This window comes from Nannospalax galili, unplaced genomic scaffold (assembly GCF_000622305.1).
Source record: "Nannospalax galili isolate Female #2095 unplaced genomic scaffold, S.galili_v1.0 scaffold294, whole genome shotgun sequence".
Taxonomy (NCBI): Eukaryota; Metazoa; Chordata; class Mammalia; order Rodentia; family Spalacidae; genus Nannospalax; species Nannospalax galili.
The window spans coordinates 826,741-845,221 of record NW_008335053.1 but is presented as its reverse complement, the minus strand read 5'-3'; the positions used below and the strand labels follow the sequence as shown (position 1 = coordinate 845,221).

The 18,481-nt window shown below is 50.7% G+C and overlaps 1 protein-coding gene across 11 annotated transcripts in view; it reads right to left on the bottom strand.

Annotated features, from left to right (window-relative positions):
- Positions 1-2,845: 2,845 nt before the first annotated feature.
- The window catches only part of Kiaa1614 (KIAA1614 ortholog), a 31,463-nt gene continuing 15,827 nt past the window's right edge, over positions 2,846-18,481 (bottom strand). Inside the window, exons 5-10 of one of the 11 annotated variants that reach the window (XM_008829742.3) lie at positions 13,740-15,253; positions 13,291-13,447; positions 11,790-12,042; positions 8,505-8,632; positions 7,603-7,787; positions 2,846-4,012 (exon numbers count right to left, since the gene is read on the bottom strand). In XM_008829742.3, the coding sequence (XP_008827964.1) occupies positions 3,819-4,012; positions 7,603-7,787; positions 8,505-8,632; positions 11,790-12,042; positions 13,291-13,447; positions 13,740-15,253 (2,431 nt within the window). In that variant the 3' untranslated portion in view covers positions 2,846-3,818. Of the gene's footprint in view, positions 7,788-8,504; positions 8,633-11,789; positions 12,043-13,290; positions 13,448-13,739; positions 15,254-18,481 lie in introns of all 11 variants that reach the window. The other 10 variants (XM_029561917.1, XM_017797311.2, XM_029561915.1 and 7 more) reach the window with 10 other exon arrangements.

Here is an 18,481-nt window from a genome sequence, read left to right as displayed (position 1 = left end):
GCCTCTTTCTAGTGACTTGACTCTAGAAATAAGGATGTCCTTCCCCAGAGATTGGATTTCATAAGCTCAATCAGAGGGGGTCAGAGGACCTACCCTTATCCTGTGCCAAAGTACTCTTTGCTCCCCAACCCCCTCCACACCCCACTTCAATGTTAACTGGGATCAGTTCACATTACTTTTAGGACTGATAAGCCAATGGGTATGTAAGAAACACTGCCAGAGAAAACCACCAGCCCTGCAGGTGGGAAGTTGAGAGTTGGACCTTACTTTCCCAAAGGAAACGGAAAGTGAAGCCCCCCGACGCTGTGAAAGTGAAGGTGAGCAGCCACCGATCCCCACAGCTTGTGTGCTAGGCAAAGCAGGGCATCATTGCATGTCCCTGAATTCCTACCTAACTTTGTTTTCCAAAATTCAAGCTCTGCCTGCACCCCATCTTTCTTGCATAAAAGCTTGGGAGTTAGCAAGGCACCAGCTCTCGCTGTGCTCATCCTCCTCTTCCTTGCCCCCAGCTGTGCATTCTTTCAGGGTAATAAAGCTATCTTCATCAGGTCACTGCCACTGTGCACAAGAACTGTAGCTTCCCAAGCCATCCTGCACCCCTCTCACCTGGTGCTGTGGTCCCCACCTGGTAGTGTGAGGACCAAGGCTGGAAGGCCAGAGAAGCCTGAGATGGCACCTCTGCACGTACACTGGGAGCCTTCCCCAGTGGCCCGTGGCTGCAAAGGTGCAGCTGACCTGTAGCCCGCCCAGACCCTCAAGGACACCCTGTCCTTGCCTGATTCACAAGGAGACTCTTGGGCTGCACCTGAGTTGCAGCAAAGTTGCCTTTGCCCGGCTGGCTGCAGGGCATAGAGACAGCTGCAAGTTACCTGTCTGGCACAGGACCCACAACAGACCTCTGTGCTAGTGCCAATGGGAACTTAAGTGCTGATAGCCCCTTCCAGCTCCTGCGTAATGTTTGAGGCACACTTCAGGAGGTCAACCAGTGTCCTCGTCCTGGCAGTTCAACTGCATTTCCGCTGGTGCCTTCTGAAATCCACCGTAGGTCCACCCCCATCCCTGCCCTGCAGTCCCTTGGGAGACTGAAGTGTCTGAGGCCAGAGTTAGTACCTAATTCTGTTCCATGGTCCCAATGTGAGGTGCTTGCTGTGAGCTGCTGAAGGGGCACAGGTTATGCAGACAAAACCCACACCTTTGTACACGCTGTGTATTTTCCATGCCCGAGTGTCCGTTGTCTTGCTCCTAGGTTCCGGTTCACTTAAACCCCACTTGGGCACACCTTTTTCCCTTAAATATTACACCATGTTTCCCTGATCTGCAGCAGGCTGTGCATAGTGCCAGGTTCTCTACTGCACAGCCCAGGTGGTATGGTGCTCTTGCCCCCCCCCCCACCATCTGTCAATGAACTCTTTCTCATTTTTCCCTGCCCTCTGGCCTGCAATAGGCCTGGCTCAATGGTAATAAACAAGTTCTATAAGGTTCTGATGGTGTAGTATGTGAGGAAGGGCTGAATCGGGCCTTTGAGGTCAGCAGCTCCCCAGGAGGAAGAGATGACAGACAAGATTCCCAGGTGGAAGAGATCAGACAAGATCCCTGAGGAAGCAGAGCCCCCTCCCAGGTCAAGGCCCTCAGCATCACTTTCCAGGGGCACAGTTGGTGCCTCAGATCCCAAGCCAGAGACGGGAGCCTCTACTGCCCTGCATGCCCTTCTCCCTATTATATCCTAATTCTATCCTTTTCTGGTACCAGGGAAGAAGTTTGCTGTGCAGAAGTAGATCCCACATTAGACAGACAGGGCTGGAATGCCTGATATCCATACTGGTACCTCACTTGGTTTTTCACCTTTGAAATGATAAGGAACAGGATATATTTGGCAGGACAGTTTTAAAGATTAAGCTCCATAAAGGGCCTGTGCTAGCTAGCATCTGGAAGACCAGCGCTGCAGAAACTCCTACTCCTGAGTCCTTTCCCCCTTCCTCTCCCACACCCCCAACCCCTGCATTTTTCTGAAAAGCAAGTGACCTTGCCATAGAAAATAGAGGCTATGTTTGCTACTGAAGTTTTTTCAAGCTGAAATTGCTCGCTATATGGTCTCCAAGCTAGGAGTTGGTGAGCAGGAGGTGCAAGCTTCCCCATGATTGTAGTTTCATACTAGGGGGTACTGTTTCTACCCCCCCCCGGGGGTACACATTGATCTCTGGGGTGCCCTAGAACCCTCTTAACACCCGGAAGCCTTATGTACTTCTTACTCTGGTTCCTCAGGCCACCTGCTAGAGCTTCCTCCTTCCTTGCCCTCCAGACTGGGGTGGCCCTAGCCCTCCCCGTCCTGTGCTCTTGAGGTTCTATAAGCCTCTCCCTCTCAACCTCTGGGGCAGGGGCAACACGGTTTAAAGTGAATCCAGCTGAGAAGGCCCAAGGAGAGAATGGGCACTCCCACCTCCCCCTGGCTTCCCCCACACCATTGCCTTCCCACAGGCACAGGCCTCCTTTAGTGTCCTTCCTTTACCTGATGAAAACTGCCTGACACTCATGTCAGCCCAGTCTGGATGAAAGTGGTTTTGTTTTTTAACCACAGCTGGTACCCTGGCAAATTCCAAAATAGCATGAGCTGCTCACTCTGCTCCTCCACAGCACCCAGCCCAGCTGAGAGTACTTAGCTCCATTCCCTCCAAACATAAGGACTGCCTGCGGAGCCTTCTACATCTACCCTGGCTGTGACCCTAATCCTGCAGGCCTCCCCAGCTTCCCCTCTGATGCCCTCTGCCAGTACCTGTGCCCTCCATCCCCAGCCCTGCCCTCTGAGGGCTAGTGAAGAGCAAGTGAACCCAGAATTTAGTAGCAGCGTGGAAGAAGCTTAAGCTTTGCATTTTAATAATTTAAGACTGACATGTGTCCACGGATTTACAGAGTCCCAGACCTCTGGGCAGTGTCCAAGCTGAATGGCATATTCCCAGGTGGGATGGCCATTCCCAGCTCACAGCCTCCCTGCTGCGGGCTGCCCACCCACAGCTGCCACCAGGGAGGTCTGGACAGGAACTATGCAGCTGGGGGAGGGCCAGACACCAGCTGCAGCCTGGAGCTGGACTGGAGAACAAAGAGTGAGGCCCACCCAGGCCAGGCTGCAGCAACCCCAGGCAGGGGCAGGCAGAGGAGTCCTGGCTGGGTGCCCCCCCCGCCGCACCCCCACTGCCACAGCCGCACTTCCTGAAATTGGCAAGAGTTTAATTTTTGCCTTTCAACTTTGTATGAATCTTAAAAATTTCCTAGACATTCTTAATATTCTGGTTGCCAGATAACATCTCCCAGGTTTTCGCATACCCAGAAGGGGCACAGAGCTCTCCACGGGACACCCTTTTTCAGTGTTTGGTTTGGACTATGCTGGAAGGCTGTGCTGGGACAGTGTGCCTCTTTCTGGATAAGGAGCAAAGGTGGCACATGGAAGTCAGGCAGGTCTGAGCTGAAAGAGAAAGGCGCAAGGCCACCGTGGCCACTTCTGTCCCTAGAGTGCTGAGGGCTGGAGAACCTATTCAGCTCCCTGGAGGTGAGACCAACTCTCAGGGACCATCAAGGTTCCAGTCAATAGCTCTCCTCTCCCACCAAAAGGGACACACCATGTTGCCACCACATCCATCATGGAAGAAGACCAGTATTTTCTTTCCCCAAGATATGCATAAATTAATGTCCCTAAGGGAAATATGCAGACAGGCTCCTTGCCTAAGAGGTGGTCTATCAGCAATGTATTTCCAGTCCTGCCCTGCCCTCAGGGAGGGGGATCAAGGCCTCCAAGGGAGTGACAGTAAGGGAAGCAGTATTCTGGGTCACTGAGGGACAGGTCTCTGCCTCAGGACACGGATTGACAAACTCTCCATGTGGGCCAGGAGCTCCTTGATGTGAGCCAAGCCTAGCCCGGCAACCTTGGCCCCGTTCACCTCCAGGATCTCATCTCCCACCCCGAGCAACCCTGAGTATAGCTTGGCAGTGTCCAGGTCAGCCATGGCCTGTACATAGAGCCCTGCAAAGGAAAAGAGAAGAAAGATGAAAGACCATGCAGGGCACAGATCACACACACACACCCCTCTCACAACTGGCTATATAGAAAGATGCAGTGTGTCTGCTCCATGCATAACCTCATTTCTCTGTGGCCCCTTTCAAAATGGCAACGACCATGCAAATTATGCTTGAAAGTATTCATCTGTAGTCTACCTTTTTCTGATAAAAGCTTTTAGAGAGGAAATTCATTTTAAAAAATAAAGTCAAATGCCTGTTGTACACCCTGCACTGTACATAAATAGATCTAGTTGACGGCTCAAGTGACCCAGAGTTGCGGTGAGGCGTGAGATATCATCAGTGTAGTAGAAGTAGCTGAGACTAAACCTTCCTAAAGGTACTGTCCAGAACTGGCCCTGCCTCAGCCTTATCCATACCATTCCTCACCTGGGATTTGGTGAGATCTGGGCCAAAGCCCAGGAAAAAATAGCAATTTACTCACATATTTGGCTCACATTACTTTTTCCTCACATCCCACCATCCTACCCCCCTGAAGATGCCCTGGTCAGTGTGGTCATTCATTGGGTTGTAAAAGATGCCTAGAGAGCCTCGCAGGCACTGGCTCACAGGGAGCCCGTGTTGTGGAAGTGGCTGTAGGGACTTGGGCTGGCAAGGTGGGCCTCCAGCTCTGCTCTCACAGCACAGGAGTGTCCAGCCAAGGGCTAGGCACCTCTCAAGTTCCATGTCAGCCGCCCCCACCTGAAAGAAAATGAGGCACCAGTAAGGTTCCTCTGGAGAAAGCTCGAGAGTCCACTGCCATGCCCTGCTGAGTGAACACAGCCAGCCTACTGAAGGACAGCAAGGGAACTATCTTTATAGGTGACTTTCCTACAGCCAACACTACCAGATTTGGAGACAGCTTAGCACAGCCCTGACACCCTCACCAGCTGGCTGGGAAACAAAGCAGCTGCCCACGGGGCACCACCTCTACCACCTTTTCCTACAGTCAGGTGCTTAGCAAGGGCTGGGCAGGATGTCTGCTCTAGTATTCCATCTCTGGCTGGAAGCCTCATGCCTTGGTGGGAAGTGCTAAACTAGCCCACCAACCCCAAGATGCCCCCTTCAGCACAGCTGCTAGCCCCCACAGAAGCCAGGCTTTTCTGAGCTACTCTCCAAATTTGGTGTCTACAATGCATTTACCAAGGGCCTGAAGTTTTGTGACTCTTTGGGCAATCCAAGCTGTGTACATACTCCCTCCCTTCTCTGAGGTGTGGATCTCCTTTTGGTGCTGCTTGCCAAGCTCCACCTTTCTATGGAGGCTTAGTCTCTAAATGACCAAGCATGTACCATCCTCACAGCACAAGGCTTTTCTACTGGGGCCTTGCCCTATCTTTGACTTCTCTGGTGCTTGAACAGCTTACATGACAGGTCTATGTACTCGCCCCATGGGGAGAGGGAGAAGGGCCTGGATAAACCCACAGAAGTGTCTGCAGGAAAGGCAGGTGGAGAGGAATGACAAAACCCAAAAGAATGCAGCCAAGCCGGACCAGACACTGACGTCACTCTAGCCATTTGGGGGAAACGTGGGTAGGCTTCCTAGCCGAAAGTCTAAAGTCGTGACAAAAAGATGATAGGGAGACAGCTCTTGCTGCATTTCTAGTCTGCTGGGGACAGCCTTTGTTAAGGAAGTGAGATGCCTGCATTGTAGCCAGTTAGAAGCAGAAAGCAGAACCTTCTGTTCTCGTGGACTGTGGCATCAGATGGGATACATGCTGGCATCCTGATGTTTAGCAAGAAGCCAGCCCAGCCCATGGCTCCACTGAGGCAGGAGGGAAGAGGCTCTTAGGAGGGCCTGTAGTAGGGAGCCCCAGCTCCCACCACACTATACATGAAATCCCTGTGTGACATCCAGGGGCCAAATACAGCAACAGGAATTGGGCACCACCTGGGCAGAATCAGTGAGGGGTACAGTGCTGGCCTGAATAACAGTCTGTGTTCCCAAATGTCAGCTCCCTGTACACACTGACATCTGACCCTCCCCAGGGTCATACTGGGGGAGACCCACACCCTTCCCAATCACTCTCACACTACTTCCATCAGCAAGTTCAGGCCACACTAACTGCAAATCAGCAGGACTCCCATCACTCCTCACCATCTCACTCTGTTCCAAACTGCTGTTATCTGTCTCCTGGGCTATGGAAATACCTTTAGAGCTGTTCTTTGTCCTTCCCACTGTGTGTTCGCAGCACAGCAGGACGTTACTTCTCTGTTCTAAGACATCCTCCCATGGGATGGCTCCCATGCTACTCGGAAAACCAAAGTCCCTTAGGACATCACAGCCACTCAGCTCCCAGCCACCCCTAGGACTTCCCTAAACCAAATTAATTATCCCCTGGGGCCTTTGCATTGGCTATTCCCTCTACCTGGAGACCCATACACACACGCACACGCACATGCATGCACACGGCACCTCTATTCTGTCTACTCAAGTGTCATCTCAGAAAACCTGTCTCCATTGTCATCTTCCATGCCTGCTTTATTTATATTTTTTTCTTAGTTCTTTTATGTCACATTAATAAAAATATGTGAGGTGAACTTGTAGAGCTAGCCCTAGCATCTTTGTGGAGTGCATGCTCATGAGGTCGGGTCTGTCTGCTCCATGTAGTGCTGTAACCAGTGTCACAGTGTTTATAATACTAGGAGGTGCTCTGTATATTTATAGAATGATGCTGAGCAATGAATGATGGGAAGGTCGGAGAAGACAAACTATATCTGCAAATGTGGCCGCAAGAGGGCTTTTCCCAGGTTAAACAACTTTGGCCTAGGAGATAAAAGAGCAAGTTAACCCCTCCTGAGCAGGACCCAGGAGCATATCTGTGTATCTCCCTTCTTCTGCCTGCCTTCCCTCCCCCAGCATACCTCCCAGTCTTCCCTACTTATCACATCTGGGGAATATCTTTCAATGTGTCTTGCTCTCAGGTGCACTCTGGATCACAGGTCTTGGTCTGGGCAAGTCAGGTTGCCATGAAGGACTCATGGATATGAAGACACCGAGAGCTGATCAGAGCACAGTGACAGTGTCGAATCAGGACACAACAGGCAACCCAGACAGGTGCCTGGAGCCAGGATCCATGTGAACAAAACCCCCAGGAGTTATTGAGGGCAAGCTGAGGACTGGACGCAGACAGGCAGGCCCACTCCACATGCCCAGACACACCAGCAGCTGGAGGAAGGGAACCATTGAAATACACCAACCACATCAAAGGAATAGCCGAACAGACAAGCACAGACAATTTCCCCCTGCCTCTCTTTGGCAAAGTGGCCTTCAGGATTCTGGTTTTGAAATGTCACTGGACAGCAGGGGAACAGTGGAGTCAAACCTGCCTACTCTGCCCCTGCAGCAGCCTGTACCTCCCAGAGTTGCCCAGGGCCCAGTCACTTCAGGTAGGAGCTCCTGGGACCTGAGACCAGGAAGAGCAAAGGAAAGAACCCTGGTCCTGTAGCGAAGGCTTTTCTGCACTCACCACTGAGCTCCACTGCTCAGTCAAGGCCCACAACAAACCTGACCACAGCCCTAGGCACTGCCGGGCTTTGCTCTGGATGGAGAGGGCATACCTGAGTCTCGTCGGCCATTGCCATAGGCCACACAGAAACCAAAAGTGCCTTCCAGGGGTCGCTGCAGTTGCAGCTGGCTCGTGCCATCGGGGAACACCTCCACCACACGGCCCACAGTGCGAGCCAGGCTGGGGGCACCCACGTCCTCCACACTGAGAGCACGCCCGGAAGAGGTCTTGGCTGGCCTGCAAGAGAACCAGAGACAGTAAAGGCAGAGGGTCAGGCACCAGAGCCTGGCTCTTCCTTGGCCTTAAGATGATCCACAGCTCTCAAACTTAAGTCTGGTGCCAGAGTTGGGGTTTCTCTAGCCTCAACCAGCAGAAAGAGTACTGGAAGGTTCCCACACCCACAGGCAACACCTCAGGGCAAAGCTCTCTGAAGCAAGGGCAGTGATTTCTAAAATTTTCAGACCTCTGAGAAACTGAGGGAAGCTAGAAATTTTATATAACATTTCTAGGAGTTAAGAGACCCCCCCCCCCAAAGTCCTTACATGGGGCCCTGAGTAAATACAGCCAAGAGGGCCTTGGCATAGGGGTCAGGGGTCAAGGACCTTAGGGGTTTCTGTAGTGGGTGGCTAACAGGATCTTTATCTGGGATAAGGAAACTCTGAACTGATTTCAGGATGTCACCAGTCAGCCAAGGGAGAGAGACACCAAACCTGCCAGCTCGGCCTCTCTGGGAACCCTACACATGTTCAGTGCTCACCTGACACTAAGGTGTCTTTCTGGGATACCAGTGCCACCTGTCTCTCCATATTTGGGATTTGTTGAGCACAAGACTCCACTACACTGCCTCACTTCCTCTTAAAGGGACTCACTCGGGGCTATGGTGCTGAGGCAGGAAAGAGTTAGTGCTACTGGCCACTAGAGTTTAATCTTTAGATTATTTGTGCCTATGCTTACCTGCCAGCTGCATTGGGATCCCCTGACCCCTCTACCAGGTAGAGACTGGACCGGTCCCCCTTACCACTGAGGAGAGAGTGGAGGTTCTGAAAGGAGGCCGCTTTCCGATGCTGGTGGGAGGGTGACACCTGGTGGGAAGGTTCCAATATTGCAGGTGAGAAAAGCAGCCAGGGCCCCAAAGAAGACAGGGCCCCAAAGAAGAAGCCCCTCTGAGAAGACAGTGGCGCAAGCTTTGGTCAACATGTCCAAATGCTGAGCCACAGTCAGCAGAGCTTACTCCAGGTCATCCTGAAATAACTGAATAATAATAATAGCTGAAATAATAACATAGTATTATACTAGCACTTGTTCACTGATGAAGAAAATCCAGCACTTGGAGGCTAGAGGATCATGAGCTTGAGCCCAGCCTGGGTCACACAAGAGACCTTGTTCACAAAACAAAGAGGACTGGAGGTATGGATCAATGGTAGCATGTTTGGCATAACATGCCTCCTGTCGGTTCCCAGCAGCCACATGGTGGCTAACAACAATCTATAACTCCAGTCCAGGGGCTCTGGTGCCCTCTTCTGGCCTCCACAGGCATTATATGCACAGGTGCAGTTAACATACATGCAGGCAAAATACTCATACACACAAAATAAAATTTAAAAAAAATTAAAGCATGAGAGAAGTGTAGGAAGCAGAGTGGCACTGGACAGGGAGGTCTGAGGATGGGGACCCAGGTGAGGCTGAAAGCAAAAGCTCTCCAAGCAGAAGAAAATCAGCATGTGAGAAGGCATGGGGAGATGAGAGAAGACACTGTGTATTCTGGTATATGTGCGGCATGAATGGCCAGGCTGTGAAGGTTATGAGACATGGGCCAGAGCCAGAGGCCTACCCTGAAGGACTGTTAAGTGCTCTGCTAAGGAGCCACTGAGAGGCATTATTAAAATAGATGAAGTCTGATTTGAGCTTTAGAAAATGGCCCCAATGAGGAGACAGTTCTGAAGGTGGGGCTGAGGGTAGTGGATACCAAAGCAGGGAGAAGCACATTTTTAAACAAATATTGCACATTATTCATTACACTTGGAATCCACTAAGGTTTGAAAATTTGTGACCCCTCCAAGTTAACAAGCTAATGCCTAACAATCATGAGAGTGGGCCCTTGGTGAGGTGATTAGGACATGAAGGTGGAGCCTCTCAGGTCCTATGGAAGAGGCCCTGAGAGCTCATCGCCTCTGCTATACATTACAGCTGCATGTAAGGAAGCTGGCCCTCACCAGACTCTGACTGTACTGGTGCCTTGACTTTGGACTCCCTGCCATTAGAACAGTGAGAAATGCATGTATAACCTACCTGCTCTCTGGTAGTTTGTTACAGAAACCTGAATGGATAAAAGTAGTCTAATGACAGCAGGCAGGTCTATTACCCAGAAGCCCAAGAGTGGCCTGCCTGACCTTGTATCTCAGCTCAAAGGCTTCCTGGGAAAGGTCATGCTTAACCAGACCTGAAGGACACGCAGTAGTTTTTTGGGGCCCTAGAGGAAGGGAAGAAGGAAGGGACACCTCTGGATACAGGCTCAAGGCCTGGGGGAAAGCCACTGCTCAGGAGAGGACTGGTGAAGTAGGCAAGGGCAAGCTGCCTCCCACCCAGGGCTGAATGAAAACCAAACAAAGCATCAGCCCCTCACCAAACACACACACTGGAAGCTCAAGGTCAACAGGAAGCATCCTGCCCTGAGGTGTGTCATGTGTATTTCTGAATGAGAATGACTCTTCTTTTCCTTTTTTGGAAAGTTGTCTGTCCAGTCTCAAGAGTGTCTTCTACCGTACCACCCTCCCTGCACATCCTCTACCTTTTCTACCTTCAGTCACTCAGTTTACACTGCACCAAAACCTCTGTGACAGGAACAGTACTGTCATTCCCTTGAGGGGTTTATGAAGACAGAAGCGCCAATGGTTATAAATCTAAGTGCCACGGCTCACAGTCCCACACAGGACAAGTCTTAACTTCATGAGACAGGGGAGTGCCACAATGCAAGGTCACCATGCTACCCTCCTCCCCAGCTTACTCTTGGTTTCTTCTTCTCCATGTTCTACTCATCCAGGCAGCAAATACTTACTGCACATGGTCGTCCCCTCCCAGGTACTGTGTGGGGTGAAAGCAGTTCACAGACTGTCATTCTCCCTGCATTCTCCCTGCAGCCTCCAAAATGAAAGGCGCCAATGCCCTAGATCAGAGTTACCTACCTTCTTTTACTCAAGGGACAAATAAACGTATTATCTATAAACTACTGGAACAGAACAGATTTCCAGAGGCTTGTTGAGGTTGGTGTGCTGAGGTAGGTTTGCTAAGACAGTAGCACGTGGGAAAGGAGATGTTTCACTAACTCTTTGCATTCGTTCAAATGTGAACTGAATATACCAGATTAGCTACTGTACTAGGCTTTGAGAGCATAAACATCACACTCTAGTGAGGGAGACAAAAGTGACAAGTTCCATGGATAAGAAAAGCCCAGGGTGAGAGGGCAACACACAGCAAGCCCCCTCAGCCTACAGAAGACTGTGGGTGACTTCAGGAGGAGACATGCCTGGAGAACCGGTGGAGGAGCAGACACCAGCAGGTAGAGACCGTGGAGAAACACTGGAAGATTGGGTCAGGCTGTGTGATCGGATTGCGAAAGTGCAAGGGGGCCTAGCCAGCAGGGTCAAGAGAGAGTGAGGAGAGATAAAAGCAGGCAGAACATGGAAGCTTCCCTCCCACAACTTTATCTGGAGTGTGACAAGTGACCAAGGACAATGCTGAGTGGTCTCAACTTTATCCTGAGTGTGAAGTGACCGAGGATGGATACCCGACAAGATGGTTATTATGGCCAGGTTTTTGTGTTCTCTGAAATACCACAATGGAAGCCACTCACAGAAAGACCAAAATAAGGAGGCCAGTAGAGGGTCACTATGACAATCCAGATTCAAATGAATGGTAATTGGACTAAAAGTGTCATTGTGGCTGTGCAGAAGGTTCCAGAATGATCAGACCATGAACTCTCCAGGTAACAAGGGTGACAAAATTGAGGAAGAGGGAGAGAGGAGCCTGGGTTGGCTGGGTAGAACAGAATTGAGGGGACACTACCCATCAACCCTGTGTCCAAGGAACCCAAATCTTGAGAGCCAGCAGCAGCTCCCCTGTCCCTAACTTGGGCTCCTTGACAAGCACCCTCAGTACTGTTCTCCCTCTACCTTTCAGTCCAAAGGACTGCACCACTTCTGGCCACACCCTATTTATTGGCCAGGGCCCTGGGGGACTCACCAGATGCAAGGTCTGTAATGATGGGGCTTTCTTCACTTTAGGGGTGCTGGTGTGTGAGGCTGGTGCCACAGGCTGCAGCTGTTCCACACTGTAGCTGCGGAACTTTCTGAGTTTGGGCCGGGATGTGTGGCCCAGGGCTGAAAAGAGCTTTTTCAGCCCCAGGGTGGAGGCAATGCTATTGCTCCTTTTCTTGTTCCCATCAGAAGGGGCAGCTGGAGGTGGCCTGGGCCCTGCACTGACCCCAGGTGATGCTCTGAAACACAAGAGTGGACATGAGGTGGCTGGAGATGGTTGGGGTGTGGAGTGAAGGAAAGAGTGACCAGGCATTATTAAAAAGAGTGTCCAGGGAAGGTTTCTCTTGGAGAAGACAATCTTTACACCAAGAGCCAAATGGCAAACAGGGAGCCAGGACACCAAGCCTGGAGGTGAGGGCCAGGGCCTCCACCAGTGCAGAGGCAAGTCCAGAGTATTCATGAACCGCAGCCAGGTAGTGAAAAGAGCCAGAAGAGGTGCGAGATGAGGCTGGGCAGGCAAGCAAGGCCCAGCACATGAGTGCTGTCAGCCACGGCAAGAGAGGGAGAGGAGGAACTACTGTGGGGTTTTAGGTAGGACAGTGAAACCATTTAATTGGAGTTTTTCAAAAAGATACCCTTGTATAGCTGAGAAGTGAGGCAGCTTAGACCAGATGGTAGAAAGGGGACTAGGGTGCTAGAGAGGGTTGCCAGTGGACAGAAGTAGGAAGGAGTGGTAGGGGACAGATACAGGGTCTAGCAATGTGTGGACAGCAGGACGGCTGTTGGGAAGGGGACATGAGAAAATCAGCTGTTGAGTTTTTGTTGAGGAGATAACCAAACTTCTGGGGGAGATACCCAGGAGAAACTGGTTAGACAGACCTGACATTCTGACAAGCACCCAGGGATAGCTGCATAGTAGGGAGGCTGTGGGCTGCACATAGTCACAGGGTACACTTTGGGGCAGGGAAGAGAAGGTTCTTCCAAATACTAGTCTCACCAAGGCTTTGAACTCAACCCAAGGAGGTCCCCCAGGGCAAGGCCTCAGATGCCCACCCCCAGCCAAAGCAGAGAAGGGGAACAGTTTGTACCCTGGGAGCACCTTGGGGGAGGGGACTGTAAGCTGTATCATTAGCAACTGGGGCTTGAAGATGTTTGAGGGCTACTCAGTGAATCAACCAGGTCCATCAGATTAAAAGAACTGGGAAAGGAAGGGGCTGGAATTAGTAAGTGCCTGCCACACACGCATGAAGACCTGTGTTCAGATCCCCAGCACCCATGGAAAAGCCAGGTGTGGTGGTACATGTCTGTAACCCTGGCTCCTGGGAGACAAGTGGCTCCCTGGAGCTCACTGGCTAGCCAGGTTCAGTGAGAGAACCCTCTCTCAAAGGTAGAGCGTAATTGAGGAAGACAAATATCAACTTCTGCACACATGCACATACCCACATGAAAACATACACACAGAGTCAGGGATTGGTCTTGCCACTCACCCAGTGGGCATGTGGCCTCCAGAGCTGGACTCTATCCTCTGTAGGCCTCTGGCCAGCTCTTGGCAGGACTCAGGCTCCTCCATGGTGAGGGAGAGGGTGATGGCTGTGGAATTGACAGTGGCAACATCTGATGAACCGAGAGAATCCTGGACTGTTCCTGCAATAATCACAGCATCCCTACTGTGACACTGACCTTCCCCACAGTCACAGTGAGGAAAGACACATTCCCAGTCTTAGGGGTAGGAGAGAGAAAGGAAACTGGAGAGCGGTAGGAGCCACAGGCAGCTCTCAGATGATTGGGGGCAGGGCCCACTCTGAGGTATCCAAGAGGCTGCTTGGGAGAGGTGATTGGCTTTATCACAAGATGATTAAGATGAAAGGCAAGTGAGAATGGAATGTCATGTTACAGACCTGGCCTGAGACAAACATGGACCAACAGCAATCCTTACCATCTCCGGTGCTCTCTAGGGCTGGCCCAGGCTCCTGGCAACAGAGGTTCTTCTCCACCCTATCCTTTTGTACAGCTACTCCCCAGGACTCCTGCAGCTCCAGAGGAATGCCGTTGTTGCAGTTGTTGGACAGGTCCAGCAGTGGATGCTTGACTTGGGGGCGGCAGAGCTGGGTCTGGGATGAAGTGAGACCCACAGTTCTTGGAGGCGACAGAGGCAGGGGGACACCCATAGGCTCCATCTGATGCTCTTGTCTGCGGTGTCCTGTTGGGGCTGACTTCCTCAGAGGCTTAGGGCAGGGGGATTTCCTTGAAGAGGGAGGGGTTGGTATCCAGTCTTCAGGGGAGAGGAATGAGGTTGGCGGCAGGGCTGGGTGGGGTACAGAGGGCTGTGCATAGCTCTGTTGGAGAGAAGGAGTGCAGAGGATTTCCAGAGACTCATGGTTTTCTGTAACTTGTTCTCGGCCTGATCCTGAGGACCCAAGCTTCATGGAAGACATGGCATAAACTGTACTGCATGGAGCCCAGCAGTTCTCAGGGTAGGTGCAGTGACTTCCTAACCCTGATCCAGACTGCCTGTGGGACCCCAGGGAAGGCGTCTCTGGTTCCAAGGCAGAAGGCTTGGGGACAGCATCATCCCTCAGACACCAAGTCCCCTGGGGCATGTGTCCTCTGGCTCCTTTCACCTCCACAACCACGCCATCAACCCCAGGCAGAAGAGGCCAGGCCTGAAGGTCCTGGGGCAGTTCCATTGAAGCCTTCCTGGACCACCTATGGCCTCTCTGAAGCCTGGAACCCTGCTGCCCTGCCCTACTAGGCTGAGAGGTCCTGGCTTCCTCACCGTCTGTCCCGCAGCTGTCTGAGATATAGGTGCTGTCTAGGACAGAATCACCCTTTTCAGGGAAAGTGGAAGTAGTGTCTCTGATGTGTATTTCCCGGTTCCATTCTGTATGGAGCCCTGGTTCCGCAGGGAGGGGCAGAAATGGGGAACTCAGGCCATGGGAATCACTAGGCTTCAGCAGTACTGCTTTTGCTCCACAGGTAGCCTGGAGACCCTGGAGGACCCTCAGGTCAGGGACTGCCTTCCCCTCAGTAGGGCAACACTCCTCAGGATGGCTGCCACAGGCATGACACTTCCTCTGGCTGTCCCATGCTGGAGGTGGTACAAGGAAGCTATTGCAGTCCAGGCCATTCAAGGGCATGTGGAATGTGCTGTCCCCTGTGTCGTGGTTAATGTAGTTGGTGAGGTCTGGCTTGGAGCGCAGTGGACCTTGGCCCACAGCCTGTAGCACTGTGCTCAGCACCTGGCGCTGCTGCAGCCGTTCCAGGTACCGGAACTCAGCCTCTCGGGCAGACTCATCTTCAAATCGGACATGGGACAGGGGCGTGCCCCTCTTGGGCCATTGCACACTGCTGGACTCTCTACTGGAGGAGTGACTCAGGCTCCCATTCTGGAAGCTGTCTCTATAGGCAGAGGTGGTCCTGACATTCAGGGCTGGGCTTCTTTGGCTATTTCTAGTGAAGAGACAGGAGAGAAATCACAGGTGGAAAAATGGAGTGCCTGACCCAGTTCTCATCACATTCTCCCATGGTGCTCTGTGGTAGCTACAACCCATAATTTTACCCCCTGTCGAGTTCCTGGGAAGTCATGTAGCAAACCACAGTTTATATGCAAAGGCTATACCATTTCACATCAGCAGTGAGACCACTCATGGGCATTGGTATCCAAGGCTACCAGTCCCCTGCAAACACTGAAGGCAGCTGTATGTACTACAAAACCTTCAGAGGAAGAGGGTATTTTAAGTCTGCAGGGATTGTGTGAGCCCCGAAGTCAGGATTTCTGAGGGTTCTTGACCTGAAGTTTCCACTTGGGATTGCTCCTTCATCACCTTGCTTAGAGTCAGAGCAGCAGACACTAGTGTTGTTTCTCGGGAAGTTTCAAAGCCTCCACCCCCCCACCCCCGCAGCCCACACCCCCTCATCCTGCCTCCAGCTGTGTATTGCTGTGCTGGGGAGTCTTCACATCTGCTGCCATCAGCTTTGGCTCTGGGAAACACTGGCTGGTAGCCAAATCCACCCCTGGACCCCCTGGAGCCCAGTAACAGAGTGAAGCAAATGGCCTATAGGCTCTTCCTTTTCTCTGGAGGAGTCCCCACCAATCTAGGGCTAAGTATTTGGGATTGACCTAGTTTTTCCCACTCATCACTTCCTTATCTCACACTGCAGTGATCTCTTACCCTGCTTTCTTCCCACCTCCTGGAACACAGCTGGCATCTCAATACCTGCCCACAGGGCCTCCACGTCCTTCCTACCTTCCTTTCCAGCTCTGGCCCCCAACACTTAGGACAGTCTTCAGGTTTCCTGCCCCATCTACCTCCTCTTCTGCCATCATTTCCAGAATCTTTCTTCTTTGTCTGCCTCCCTTTGGCTCCAAGTTATTAAAACTTACCAGCCTAGGTAAAACTGAGGCAAGATAGAAAGATAGGGAATTTTTGTTGTTGCTTTTTGTTTTATTGAAACAAAGTCTCCCTGTAGCCTCAGGTAGCCTGGAACTCGCTGTGTCGACGAGGCTTGTCTCAAACTCAGAGAGATCTGCCTGCATCTGCCTCTGCCTCCCAAATACTAAGATTAAATGTGCACCATCATACCTGGCTGAAAGATGGGGAATAGTAAAGGGACACAAGAAAGGAAAAGAGATGGTCACCCTCTTCCCTGGGCTCTGGTTTAAGTCTCTCAAGGCTAAGAGTCAAGAATATCAACACAGCTGACCAAACCTACTGCAGAGATGACTGCAGACTTCACTCCTTTCCTGAGGGCTACTCCAGCAAGAGCCAAATGAAGGACAAGACCTGTTTTCAGTCTTTGTGACCTTAGATTCTAACCCTATCAGAAGTCCTTTTTCATCCATACACCCAAACAACCACTGTATAAACTACCTGATAATCCCATTTACAAAAGGAAAATTTTTAAGAGGAATAAATCAGCTCATGTTTTACTCTATTTTTTAAATTCAGAGTTAAAGTTTGCATCCTTTAAACAATGTAACTTCAAAAGCCAGCAAATCATCTCTCTCTCTCTCTCTCTCTCTCTCTCTCTCTCTCTCACACACACACACACACACACACACACACATACACACACACACACACACACACACATACACACAACCCAGATTTGAGTACCAGCACCCACATGACAGCTAACCTTTTGTAACTCCAGTTCCAAGGGATCCAATGCCCTCTTCTGACCTTGGAAGGTACTTACATGCATGCAGGCAATACATTCATACACATAAAATAAAAATATATCTATAAAGAAACTGCAACTCTGCTTCATGGTCATTCACCTAAAATTCTTTTCTACAGCATAAGATCCTGGCTGCACTCTGTACAAGCCTCCGAGGAAAACCCCTCAGGTTGCACAGATAGCAACATCTCCCACTGCTGGTGACAAGATTGCTAATCTTATGTTGATTTGGTAGTTGACATAAAATTAGGCCACAGTGCCTAGGTACTTCGTCAAACATTCTGGATGTTACTGGGCAAGGGCTTCTCTGGATAAGAGTCACATTTAAATTGACAGACTTTGAATAAAGTAGATTATACTCTATGATGATTTAGACCTCAAAGGCCTTAGGAAAACCAAGACTGACCTCCTGGAGCAAGAAGAAATTCTGCCAACAGACTGCCTTTGGAATTGAACTGAAACTTTTCCCCAGGCTAGCCTACCCTGCAGGCTTTGAATTTACCAGGCTTTGGATTTACTATAAGTTTATTAGCCAGCTACTTAAAGTAAACCTTTCAATATACAGACATAGCCTTTTGTTGTGTTTCTCTGGAGAACTCTGGATAATGTCCTTTGATTGTGTATCCCTGCTCTGAACACCTACACTGTGCATTTACTACCACAGATTCAAATATCAGGGTTTGAAGGAACCACTGAAAGATAGCAATGTTGCCCTCTAGAAACAAAAGGTGCACCATCAAGCAGACACTCCCCAGCACAAAGGCAGGACAACCTAGACAGTAGGTCTACACAACATAGACATGGTGCAATGGAGATGCTGCACTTGTGGCTCAGAACCATCTGCTCCAGCTCTCAGGCTCCAGGGTCAATGACCTGCTTGACTGGAGGGAAGTGGGCTCTAAGTTCCAAAAAGGAAAAAAAAAATCAGTTTTCAGGGCAGTATAGTAAGAGTCTGGGTTCCATGGGGTACAGCAGTGGCCTTAACTTTACACAGAAGCTAATGAATTGAGCCATCCCCAAATTCACTCCAAAAGAAGTGAATCTTCTTGTTTTGTGAGACAGGGTCTCTCTCTAGCTCCAGCTAGCTTAGAGCTCACTATGTAGACCAGGCTGGCCTCAATCTCACAGAGATCCACCTGCCTCCCAAGTGCTGGGATTAAAGGTGTGTGCTACCACACCCATCTGGGAGTGGATTTTTATTTTAAAAGGACAAATGAAAAAGCTGAGCATGGTGGGATATGTCTGTAATCCCAGCACTCAGGAGGCTGAGGTGGGAGGATTCTGAGTTTAAGGCCAGGGCCAGACTACATAGTAAGGTCAAGGCAGCTTGGGCTATAGAGTAAGACCTCGTATCAAAAACAAAACAATAATAATAAAAAAAATGTAAAAAGTAAAGGAGAGCTATTCATGTAAGGGTCTTCAATCTAATTATTCAGACCCCGAGGCCCAACCAGCAGATAGATAACAGCACAGAAAAAACAGGGTGAGACCCTTGGA